This window comes from Giraffa tippelskirchi, chromosome 8 (genome assembly GCF_054371585.1).
Source record: "Giraffa tippelskirchi isolate mGirTip1 chromosome 8, T2T-mGirTip1v1.2.pri, whole genome shotgun sequence".
In the NCBI taxonomy this organism is placed as follows: Eukaryota; Metazoa; Chordata; class Mammalia; order Artiodactyla; family Giraffidae; genus Giraffa; species Giraffa tippelskirchi.
This window is the reverse complement of record NC_137282.1, coordinates 54,064,023-54,077,052: the sequence shown is the minus strand read 5'-3', so window position 1 is coordinate 54,077,052 and position 13,030 is coordinate 54,064,023. Positions and strand designations below refer to the sequence as shown.

The following is a 13,030-nucleotide window of genomic DNA, read 5'->3' as shown; positions in this document are numbered from 1 at the left end:
CAACTATGTAGAAGCGAAGGGGAGAAGGTTTTAAAGGAAGATGGCAGCCAATTTCTTTTGTTATTTAATGTTTTATTTTTTCAAGAACAGTTAACATTTACTAGGCACCTATTGGCCTCAGTCACTTGCATCTAAAGAGCAAAGCTAGGTTACCCGCAGCCCGTGTCCTTTTGAATGGTTAGCCTTAACTCTTAGCTCTGTTAACCACTATTCTACCGTTAGCTTCAAGTTCGCTTTTCATCATCTAAATCCGTAATTGTCTACTGCTCCCTGCCACACCAACAAAAAAGTTTCAGGGGGGAATAAGGCGAGCAGTTTACATTTTCTGTGGATATTTCAAGTAATTGGCCCCAAAGTGAAATTATTGAGCTGGCCATGGTTTTATCATGTTCTGAGGGCATTAAACACGAAAGGAAATGGGCCCGTAGAAAGGCTTGGTATCCGAGAATGTTGTGAATATGTGAAAATCCTATAACTTTACTTCCACTGGCCTAATATCCTGAGTCACTAGATGGTCAGAGAGAGTACAAAAGGAACAAGCCAATGTACATTTATACTAAAAACCGAAAACAAAGTTTGTACAAGATGAATAGCAAATGAAATTGCTTCTATCAAAATAAAATCTCACACGGGTCATTTTTGTATATACGTGGACACACACCCACACACGCACAGACACACAAGCAAGAATGCGTTATTTTTGTCAGATAGGTCCTTGGAAATAGACATTCTTAGCAAATATGGATGACAGATCAATTGTAATTTATTTTCTTTTAACACTGTATCATCATAAAGAAAACTGGTATAAATGAAAAAATCTATTTCAAATATCTACATCTAAAATTTTAGGCAGTGAAAAAGCACTTTGTTGACAAGGAGTGTGGAATGATGGATGTTAATTGTCAGAAATTGCTGAATGCCTTGTTTAGTTGCCACAAACAAATTCACATATCAGAACGAACAATACTGCTAAATATTCCTTTTTTTTCCCCATTTTTTTTTTCCCTGTTAAAACTTTACTGGGAGGAAGAAAAAAGAAAAACTGGAAATCCATACATCTTTCAAAAGTTTGAAATTGAAGCAATATTTAGAACCGTCGATGAGGAGTCGCCGAGGCATTGGTGTAATATACACAATGCTCTTTTCTTCTTTAATCTGTAATGTACATCGAATACTTTACAACAATGCATTAACAAAAGGCAACAAACGTCTTGCTGTACAGAGGAACCCCAATGCAACTTGAAGCCTAGAATCACAACGGATGAAGAGCGTGAACAAAGCGTGACAAGCCGTCCCTCTAAAGTGTGTGAACTATGTCACCGCCTCTGTGCTTATAACCTTCGTGCCCCGTCACCCCGACCGCCTCCTGTGCTGCCTTCAGCCACATCCCGTGGTAAGCACTTTTTAAGACTCTACAGCCCGAACTAGAAAGGTGTCGCCCGATGTCAGATTGAGGATCACTTTCTATTGACTTTCAAGTGAACGTTCATGGAGCTTTCTAAAATAGCTCTTAAATGTTTCCTTCCTGGGTATCCCAACCTTCCTATGGAACAGGCTTTAACAAACTAAATTTGCAGGGGGGGAAAAAAATAGCAATGTCTGTGGTCTGCATGCACATGCACGGTTCCCGGGGTGCCCGCCTCACACCCAGGAGTCGGGGGAGGCCGGGTAGTGGCTCGTTTCATAGTTCAGTTCACTGTAGGGGCGGGCGGCCGAGTAGAAGTCGACGTAGTTGCCGGTGGACTTGAGCCCCAGGTGCATGGTGTACTCGCTGGCGGGAGGGCGGTGGTGGACCTGGTCCTCGAAGAAGGACTCATCGTAGTTTCTCGTGGAATTCGGAAACGGCTGGTAGGTCTCGTAATCTTTTCTGCTGGGCTCCTGTGGGGCTGGCTGTGCTGAAACCTGCCCAGGAAAGGAGAACCACCTGGGTTAGTGCGTTTGCCCTTGACCCGCCCTTGACCCCCACGGCCGACACCCTTGACCCTCCCTCAAAGTCAAGGCTCTGAGTGTCCTCCATGCAGTCACCAGGACTGTACTTCCCTGACTGACTTTCTGTTTCAGAGTTGGCTCCTGAGTCCGTGTGCTGTCATTCCAAATAACCTTTTTATAAAATTACTATTATGGCAAAGTACACATAACATAAAAGTTACCATGTTCATCATTTTGTGTATAATTCAGTGGCATTAAGTACATATGTTGCCTGGGCCACCGTCAATACCAAACATTTTCAGAACTTTTTCATTACTGCAAACAAAAACTTATATCCATTCAGCATAAATCCCCATCTCCCCTTTTCTTAGCTCATGGCAATCACCATCCTATTGATATTTTCCATCTCTGTCAATTTGACTAGTCTACATACCTCATATAATTGGAATAATATAGTAGTTGTCTTTTTGTGTTTGGCTTCTTTCACTTAACCTCCTCAAAGTTAAAGGTTAACATAATGTCCTCAAGGTTAATCCATGATGCAGCAAGTGACAGAACTTCCTTGTTCTTTTAAGACTAAATGATATTGTATGGAGATTCTGTGTTTGTTTATGTATTCATCCATAGATGACAATCGTGATTTCTACTTTTTGAATAATGCTGCTATGAACATGGAAGCACTAGGATTTGCTTGGCTCCCTACTTTCAATTTCTGGGGGTGGGGGTCGTAACGGAAAAGAGTTGGACACAACTTGGTGACTACACAATATCAATAGCAAAAAATGTACCAAGAAGTAGAATTGTTGGATCTGACGGCAATTCTATGTTTAACTTTTTGAGACGCAGCCCAAACTTCCAAGACAGTTGAATCATTTTACCAGCTGTTGTTGTTGTTCAGTCGCTAAGTCAGTTGTGTCTGACTCTTTGCAACCTCATAGACCGCAGCACGCCAGGCATCCCTGTCCAACATCAACTCCTGGAGCTTGCTCAAACTCATGCCCACTGAGTCAGTGATGCCATCCAACCATCTCATCCTCTGTTGCCTCCTTCTCCTGCCTTCAATCTTTCCCAGCATCAGGGTCTTCCCCAGTGAGTTGGCTCTTCGCATCAGGTGGCCAAAGTATTGGAGCTTCAGCTTCAGCATCGGTCCTTCCAAAGAATATTCAGGGTTGATTTCCTTTAGGATTGACTGTTTTGATCTCTTTGCTGACCTGGGACTCCCTTAACCTTTTCTAAATTAAAGATGTATACACTAGATTCCACAGAACACAGTATCTATTCATCTTTCCTCCTTTTTTCTCCATCACATCTCGGTGCTATAATCCCAGACAAAGAGAAAGTGAAGATGCACAAGGTCTCAGGGTCACTTCGGCATCTTCCTGCCAGCTCGGAGGGCTGTGACCAATATCTCTCTGGAGGATGAAGGCTTCTTGCTAATAGGGCCATCCCATCACACCTGCCCAAGTGACGTACCACAGCCTTAGAAGAAATCCATTCAAAATATAGTCTACGCCAGCAGTCCCCAACCTTTGTGGCACCAAGGACCCATTTCGTGGAAGACAGTTTTTCCACAGACAGTTGTTGGGGGGAGGACGGTTTCAGGATGATTCAAATGCTTTACATTTATTGTGCACTTTTTTTTTATTATTACTACATCAGCTCCACCTCAGATCATCGGGCATGAGATCCCCGGTCTACACTCTGAAGGACCAAAATGTTTCCTAACTTGGTTCATTTAAGAATTGATGTGACGGGAATGCAAACAATATTGTAAAGCAATTATTCTTCAATTAAAAATACATTTAAAAAATTTATGGGGCTCGAGAATAACACGGGATTATGAAGCCTTTGGCTGGGGGGCAGGGGTCTTCAGAATTGACCAATGTCCTCCAGCCCCTCTCAGGTCTGTTTCCACTCTTGTTCTCTGCAGGTTGCTGTCTGGTCAAGGGGGCCTTGAGGGGCTAAAGGGATCACAGGAGCCTTTGAGAGCGGAGAAGTCTGGAATTAGTTCTCTCCCTTCCCCTTGGTTTTAAGGACAGTAAAACAAAGTGTTCAGAGGCTAGTAATTAACACTTACTCCTGGCGCTGGGTTCCTATGCCTCTGGGGCCCCTTCCTAAGCTCCCACAGTGAGGATACCCTCAAGGCATGGGGCAAGGACCATCCTCAGGGTTGCTGCATAAGGGCATCCACAAAACTCACAGGGAATGATGTGTGTGTGTGGGGGGGAAGGCCTGGTGGGAACGATGGAACATGCCTGAAGAAGCACACTTTGACCACTTTGGAGTGGCCCCGTAATTCCCTGCTGATTTAACTAAGGCTCCACATGGAAGCTTCCTCTAGACAATTGGTCTTCGTTAATAGATAATGATTTGTAATTAGTCCGCTGTGTGTGAATGAATGCTTCTAATGACCTGCCCATAATTCTTCTCTTAAGTAAGCAAAACCCTTTCTTTCATATGTAATTGATTTACACGAGTCGCAGAGCTGCTCTTCAGAGACTGTGAACTCCATCACAGCTGCCATGCAGGAGGGCTCACACTTCCAGCTCGTGGTGGCTGAAAGGAGGTTTCTATCCACCTGTGACAGTCCGCAGAGCTCAGATGCGAGTCAGCCCAAGAGCCTGGGCACGAGGGGGACTGCAGGATCTGCAATTAAACACTGCTGAGGCCAGCTGCTGCTGATCATGGGATAGGCTGAGGTGCCCTTGGCTGGTCTTTGAAAAGCTGGTGCCACGTGGAACTTCTCCGCTCTGACGCAGTGCTGCTACCCACGTGTGGGGCACGCAGAGGGTTAGACTTGGGAGGTTTGGAAAAAGTACATGGGGAGACAACTAGGACTTACTGTTTCTACTTCAGTGGGCACTATATTCAACACTAAACAAATTTTTAATTATTAAATCTTGTATATGTATACATATATGTATGTATGTACTATTACAGATACGTATTACATGTTTATGTCTGTCTATATCTATCCATCCATCTATTTATCCATCTGTGTGTGTGTGTGTGTGTGTGTGTGTGTGTGTGAAGGTGCTTCAGTTGTGTCTGACTCTGTGACCCTGTGGACTGTAGCCCTCCAGGCTCCTGTGTCCATGGGGTTCTCCAGGCAAGAATACTGGAGGGAGTTGCCATGCCCTCCTCCAGGGGATCTTCCCAACCCAGGGATCGAACTCAAGTCTCCTCAGTCTCCTGCATCGGCAAGTGGGTTCTTTACCGCTAGCACCACCTGCAAAGCCCATTTGCCCATCTGTCTATCTAGTCTACCTCCTTCTCTCCCTCAACGCTTCCCCTCTCCCAGCTTCTCCCTCTCTTCCTCCCTCCTTCGCTTTCTTCTTTCCTCCCTTCCTCCATTTCGTTTTTCCTCTTTTCCTTCCTCCCCCTTCTTCCCATCCATCCTTTTATTCATCCAATCCCCATTTTATAGGTGAAGAAATTGAAGGTCAGAAAGCTAAGAAATGTATACAGGATGCCAAGGCTCGGGGTGGGGTAGGGCTGGGATTTGACTGCACGCCTGGCGGACTCCACGGTCCACATCCTCTCCGAGAGAGGGGTACAGTCTTGGTTGAGCTGAGGTGGCCCCCCTTGGGGTGCTAGCCTAACTGAGTTGACTCCAGACCCTGTCATAAGAAGGAGGCTGGTAGACAAAGAAGAGATCTGACTTTTCTCTGCTGGTCTCAGGGGCAGGCAAGGCACTGCCAACATCTGGGGGGTCTTCTGGGAAAGTTACATACAAGGCTTGTAGCCCTCCTCCATTGTGGCTGCTTCTTTCATTTTTTCTTTTCACAACATGTTTCAAATTTCTTTTTGTTTCTATGTTCTCTCTGGATGGTGGACCTTTTTGGCTTGAGCAGAAGCTCATTTTAGTTACTTATCTTGGGGAGTTACCTTCTTCAGTTCATCTGTATTGTTCATAATGGCCCATGTCAACCTCTTCTCGGGTTGAGGTCTGCAGTTCTGAGAGCTTGTGTGAACAAATCACCTAGGATGGCTGATGGCAGCTGCAGCTGAAGGGATTAAATTTGCTTTCTGGCCCAGTGGTATGGCCGTCGGTTGATGAGATGCATTCACTGTGGAGGTATATTGGTTGTATTTGATCATTTAGGTGGTGCGAACTGTTCAAAAACAGCACATTTCCCTTCCATGTCTCCCTTCATCTGGTTACTGTGATCAAGCAAGCGGCTTCCAGGTGTATCTTTCTGGTACAACCTTCCTGACACAGAGCAGGAGTGTGGAGCTTCAGCAGAAGCCAGCTCTGACAATGATGGCCAGTGGCCAAGAGCTATAAAGACCATCAGTCCTTCTGTGACGACCGCCACGGGGCAGGACATGTGAGAAGTTATTGATCAATAAAGGAGCAGAGGAAGTGCCCTCCTGCTTTTACAATTCCCATAGAACCACAGAGAATATGAGCCGTCAAGGAATATTTGCTAAATATTTCAAATCCTCAAAGGTGATGCTGTGAAAGTGCTGCACTCGATATGCCAGCAAATTTGGAAAACTCAGCAGTGGCCACAGGACTGGAAAAGGTCAGTTTGTGTTCCAATCCCAAAGAAAGGCAATGCCAAAGAATGCTCAAACTACCGCACAATTGCACTCATCTCACACGCTAGCAAAGTAATGCTCAAAATTCTCCAAGCCAGGCTTCAGCAATACGTGAACCGTGAACTTCCAGATGTTCAAGCTGGTTTTAGAAAAGGCAGAGGAACCAGAGATCAAATTGCCAATATCCGCTGGATCATCGAAAAAGCAAGAGAGTTCCAGAAAAACATCTATTTCTGCTTTATTGACTATGCCAAAGCCTTTGACTGTGTGGATCACAATAAACTGTGGAAAATTCTGAAAGAGATGGGAATACCAGACCATCTGACCTGTCTCCTGAGAAACCTGTATGCAGGTCAGGAAGCAACAGTTAGACCTGGACATGGAACAACAGACTGGTTCCAAATAGGAAAAGGAGTACGTCAAGGCTGTATATTGTCACCCTGCTTATTTAACTTATATGCAGAGTACATCATGAGAAACGCTGGGCTGGAAGAAACACAAGCTGGAATCAAGATTGCCGGGAGAAATATCAATAACCTCAGATATGCGGATGACACCACCCTTATGGCAGAAAGTGAAGAAGAACTAAAGAGCCTCTTGATGAAGGTGAAGGAGGAGAGTGAAAAAGTTGGCTTAAAGCTCAACGTTCAGAAAACTAAGATCATGGCATCTGGTCCCATCACTCCATGGGAAATAGATGGGGAAACAGTAGAAACAGTATCAGACTTTATTTTTTTGGGCTCCAGAATCACTGCTGATGGTGACTGCAGCCATGAAATTAAAAGACGCTTACTCCTTGGAAGGAAGGTTATGGCCAACCTAGATAGCATGTTTAAAAGCAGAGACATTACTTTGCCAACAAAAGTCCGTCTAGTCAAGGCTATGGTTTTTCCAGTGGTCATGTATGGATGTGAGAGTTGGACGGTGAAGAAAGCTGAGCGCCGCAGATTTGATGCTTTTGAACTGTGGTGTTGGAGAAGACTCTTGAGAGTCCCTTGGACTGCAAGGAGATCCAATCAATCCATCCTAAAGGAGATCAATCCTGGGTGTTCATTGGAAGGTTTGATGTTGAAGCTGAAGCTCCAATACTTTGGCCACCTCACGCGAAGGGTTGACTCATTGGAAAAGACCCTAATGCTGGGAAGGATTGGGGGCGGGAGGAGAAGGGGACGACAGAGGATGAGATGGTTGGATGGCATCACCGACTCGATGAACATGGGTTTGGGTAGACTCCGGGAGTTGGTGATGGACAGAGAGGCCTGGCGTGCTGCAATTCATGGGGTCGCAGAGAGTCGGACACGACTGAGCGACTGAACTGAACTGAAAACACACACACACAAACACAGATAGATTCTTAAGTGTCTACCAGCCAAGGCTCCTCAAACTTGAACAGCCATGCAAATCACCTAGACACCTAGCTAAAATGCAACTCTGATGCAGAAGACCCTGAATGCGTGAGGGTTATGGGGCCAGAGAGGTGTCTCTTTTGTGTTCCCAAAGAGCTCCCAGGTGATGCTGATGCTGCCGGCTCTCCCACGCGCCTGAGCAGGAAGGCACGACACAGCGCCTTTCATTCAGTTGTTCCCATTCAACTTGATGTGTCTGTTTCACTGGTAACTGTCATGTGCAAAGAATGCTTTTGTCTGAATGAGAACTGGTTGGGTTACAGGAGCACCTTAATCCACGCCTAGTATTTAGACAATCTATCTACTAACCAGCATCTTACACTTGTACATTTGGGGCTTTCTTTCAGGTTTTGCATCACAGTAGGAAAATCTGCTTTCTACCACCAGATAATGCATGTGGTTGTAGTGAAATTAAGATTGTTTTCAAATTCAAGGCTGTTCTGTTGACTGCCACCACCCACGTGGATACAGTGTCACACATGAGTGGAGAGCAATGGGGGACATTATTTTCTTTTTCTGTTTTTTCAGTCATGTCTGATTCTTTGTGATCCCATGGACTATAGCCTGCCAGGCTCTTCTGTCCATGGAATCCTCCAGGCAAAAATATTGCAGTGGGTTGTGATTTCCTCCTCCAGGGGATCTTCCTGACCCAGGGATCGAACCCACGTCTCTTGCATCTCCTGCACTGGCAGACAGATTCTTTACCAACTATGCCACCTGGCAAGCCCTGTTATGCATGTTAAATAGAAGCTAACTTCTTTTTTACGATTCCAAGCTATTTCACAGGAGACAAAGGGAGAAATGAACACCAACGCGCTGCCTTTTCTTTACCTGGTTATGTTTGATGTCTTCAGCGGGCGCACCATATGAATTCCTATACAAAGTTGAAATTCCAGTAGTCTGAGCTGAAAAGGAAACAAAAGTATTAGCAAGAACGCACGACTTCAAAGGAGGAATGATGGTTATCGAGGCCAGGTTTCGCCCTGACCACGCTTGGTGTCACATGTACCTTTACAAATGGAAGAAGTTCTTTCGCCCTGAACACCTCATTTTACATACCGATATTGAGAAAGAAGTTATTCACTAATAAAATCCCCACAGCCTGTCAGCCTCTTGCAATAATATTCAGCTTGGAGACGGGGTCAGGGCAGGTGCAGCAAACAGATGGTCATCTTGCCAGTGCTGCGGTCTTTTTTATCCTGGTGAACACTGGCAGATAATAAAAGCCTATCACCTGCACTGAAGCGTGCAGGAATCTGGATCGGCTGCTTAGCTTTTAGCTGGAGAATGACAAGAATGAAATTTCTAATCTGAGCTCACAGAAGTGCCTGACCATCCCTGAGACGGTTCATTTCTCAGCAGTCTGATGGACAGGCAGGAAGTCCTGCCCGCCTTGGCCCCGCACATCTGCGGTGCTGGAGTCCTGTTCCACGCAGAGACGAAGCCCTGCATCCTAGCTTGTGACCAGCCTGTGGTCTAGACAAAAGGCAGGAAAGGTCTCCTCCAGCTGCCAGCAGCTTCCAAAGACCTGGGCAAGACGCCCACTTGCCTGCTTCCTCACCTGGGGCCCTTGAGACGCCTGCCGCAGGCCCCGAAGAAGGGCCCAGGGCAAGAGGCCCCCTCATAGCTGCTAAAAGGTCCCAGTTTAAGAAAGCTCTGGAAAACATTGCCTGTCGAGTATCAGCAGGCTATAAAACACTCTTGTTGTGTTTAGTCACTAAGTCGTGCCCAATTATTTCATGACCCCATGGACTCTATAGGCTGCTCTGTCCATGTAAATTTCCAGGCAATACTAGACACAGGGTCAAGGAGGAGACCTTTGAGCTGAAACGTGAATACCTGTATTCCTGTTCATGAACAAAGTTTCATGGACGTTTCTTCCTCCAGGGGATCCCTGCCATTTCATCCTCCAGGAGATCTTCCCGACCCAGGGATCGAACCCGCTTCTCCTGCATTGGCAGGTGGCTTCTTTATCTCTGAGGCACCAGGGAAGCCCATAAAACATTTCAGATATCAAGAAAAACTTACCTTTTCCTTCCAGTATCTATGGGACCATGAAATAGGATGTCTCATCATCTCTTCTCTCACAGACACCAGTCACTCTAGACTCTAAGTCAGCATAATCTATCACTCCACCCATGATTATTACTAAAAGCACATAATAGCTGTGCAATAAAATTCTTCTTGGGAAATTCTGCTTAGAATGTGGGAGCCGACAGCCCATTTCCCACTTTAAAGCCACTCCAAGAGACTCTGGTTGAATGCCCATCGCTCCTGTCTTTGCATTACCATGGAAACCACCATCCTTTGCCTGGACCACCACTACAGCATCCTCCACAACAGCCCAGCTTCCACTCTGCCCAACCTGCTCCTCCGTCCACCCTGGTCCCAGCAGCTAAGCCATCATCTTGTTAGACAAATTGGACTATGTCACTGCAACGCCCTGCTCTCTGTGATTTTGGTAGAAGCCGAGCTCCCATTACCATCTCCGAAGCTCCGTGTGACTTGGACTCCACCTGTCTTCCTGTAGCTTTTCCATTCTTCTTCCCTGGTTCAGGGGGCTACTCTGACCCTCCTTCCTAGCCTGAGCATCCAAGTTTATTTTGTATCCAGGATGTAGACTTCCTGAGCCTTCTCCTGGAACTCACATCTCCCAGTCTCTGGACTACCTCTCTTTATTGGTGTTCAGGTTTCAGCTCAAATGTCTCCTCCTTGACCTTGTTAGTTAAAGGAACCCCGCCCACTTGACGCCCTCTGTCTCAAGACCCCGTTTATTTTCTCCATCACACCCAACACTGTTTGCTATCACCTTGTTAACAAGTTTGTCCCATTGCTTATCTTGTGTATTACTTCCCTTTACCTAGAAGACAAGAAGCTCCTTGAGGACAGAGCTCCGTCTGTCCTGCCACTTTTGTAGGTTTCCCCAGCCTCTGGGACAGTGCCTGGGCTCGGGGCATGCTCACAGAGTCAGTGCTTTATCTGCTGAGTGAATGAATGAATGAGTAAACCTTAGAAAAATCTGCCTTTGGAGCTATCATCTGCTGATGGAAAATGTCACTTCAAAGACAAGGTGCACTTTATTTTCCTGTTACTCAGAATAAAGTGCAATTTGGGGGGGGGGAGAATGTGCATTTTTATAGTCTCGGCCTCCCTCCCTGTCTTGGCTTCTGAGCTAGAGATGTTTCTACTGGAAATTCCTCCTTCCTGCTCTTTGGCCCACTTCACCTGTTTAAAGGAGACCATGGAGCTGAGACTGAACTTGTGGCCCCTTCAGACATGTGAAGCACATGTCCCTCCCAGATGCTCTGCCCTTCACACATCTGAGCAAAGAGTTCAGTTCAGTTCAGTCACTCAGTTGTGTCTGACTCTTTGTGACCCCATGGACTGCAGCACGCCAGGCCTCCCTGTCCATCATCAACTCCTGGAGTTTACTCAAATTCATGTCTATTGAATCGGTGATGCTAGCCAACCATCCAACCATCTCATCCTCTGTCATCCCGTTCTCCTCCCACCTTCAATCTTTCCCAGCAATGAGTAGACTGGTAGGAAAATGCCTTTCTTTTTTGGTATAGGCCCCAATTTCCAACTGAATCAACATACTGAAGATTAGAATGGCTTTAAAAGCATAACAGAGACATTGACAAAAACGGGATCGACTATTGGATGCTAAGGTATTTGGGAAGCTCAGGTGGGAAGGCAAAATCTCCAGGTGAATTCTGAAGTCCAGCTGTGCAGCTACTGGGATCACACAGCCTTCCTCCGATGCGTGCTTCTGAACACGTAATGCTCCCAGGAATCATGACCGCGAGAAACAGCTATAACAGTTCTGCATGCCTGAGTGAACAGCTGACTCTGGCTTTCTGAGGGCCCTTCAGTGGCAGATAAACAGGAGAGAAATGAGATGCCCCCTAAGCTAGAAAATGAATACAGAGAAGGTGTGTGTAGAGGGGAGAGCCTGGAATAAAAACCCAGGTAGGGCTGCATTTCTGAGAGCTCAGGAGAGTGGATGATAACCCAGGCAAGAAATTGCTTTTCACATTAAAGCTTTTACATGTTGCATTTTGAGGGTGAAGCTTCCCATGGTTTTCCCACAGCAAGTGGGGGAACAGTCTAGGATGTTTTCTGATGCCTGAGAAATAAGGAAGACGGCAGCTTTTCAGATATTTTTTCAATACACTGAACTTTGAATGCCCCGTAGATTTACTGGGGAAGAAGAAAAAGTACTACGTTGGATATGCAAGTTCTAAGAAATCTGGTCTGCAAGTAAACACTGAAATGATGGGTATCTGCTAAAGGGAATCTGAACAGAGGATGGCAATTCATCATTTCCATTCCTACATGGAATGCTGATGCCCGCCCAGCTTGCCTGGGGACTTGTTCATACCAACCTGTGAAAGTGAAAGTCACTTAGTTGTGTTGATCCCAGGGACTGTAGCCTGTCAGGCTCCCCTGTCCATGGAATTCTCCAGGAAAGGATACTGGAGTGGGTAGCCTTTCCCTTCTCCAGTGGATCTTCCCAACCCAGGGATCGAACCCAGGTCCTCCCACATTGCAGGAGAATTCTTTACCATCTGGGCCACAAGGGAAGCCCAAAAATACTGGAGTGGGTAGCCTATTCCTATCCCAGGAATCCAACCGGGGTCTCCTGCATTGCATGTGGATTTTTACCAGCTGAGCTGTCAGGGGAGCCCATAGAAGAGGGCAAACACACCCTCCAATCTCACCACCAACATGATCGCCAACACCCTTACTCCCAATACCCCCACCTCCTCCATCACCAGCACTACGCCCATCATCACCCCCACTACCACCAGCTCCTCCGTCACTGCTTCCACCTCAATCACCTCCTCCATCACCACCACCATCATCATCAACGTCTCAGTGATAACAACTAACTTTTACACAGGACTCGTTGGCTTAAAGGGAGCCTTCTTATATAAACATATTATTCAACGATGATCTCATGTTCTTCTAGGCCTGCTGCAAGACTGGTAGTAGAGTGTTGAACTGCGTTTTTAAGTATAGAGAAAAGTGTTTAAGCCTCTAAATAAGTTTGAAAAATGACATCTGTCTCAACACTGGACTTTTCAAGGTTCCTGCCATTTTCTAGGAAGATTAAACATCTAGAAATATGTTAAATTTTATTTCTT

At 46.0% G+C, this 13,030-nt stretch overlaps 1 protein-coding gene across 3 annotated transcripts in view; it reads right to left on the bottom strand.

The window, feature by feature from the left end:
- Nucleotides 1-745: 745 nt before the first annotated feature.
- Nucleotides 746-13,030, bottom strand: part of CTNND2 (catenin delta 2) — a 1,052,534-nt gene continuing 1,040,249 nt past the window's right edge. For all 3 annotated transcript variants that reach the window (XM_081517461.1, XM_081517462.1, XM_081517463.1), the window contains 2 exons: nt 8,712-8,785; nt 746-1,902 (listed from right to left, as the gene is read on the bottom strand). In XM_081517461.1, the coding sequence (XP_081373587.1) occupies nt 1,642-1,902; nt 8,712-8,785 (335 nt within the window). In that variant the 3' untranslated portion in view covers nt 746-1,641. The remainder of the gene's footprint in view (nt 1,903-8,711; nt 8,786-13,030) is intronic.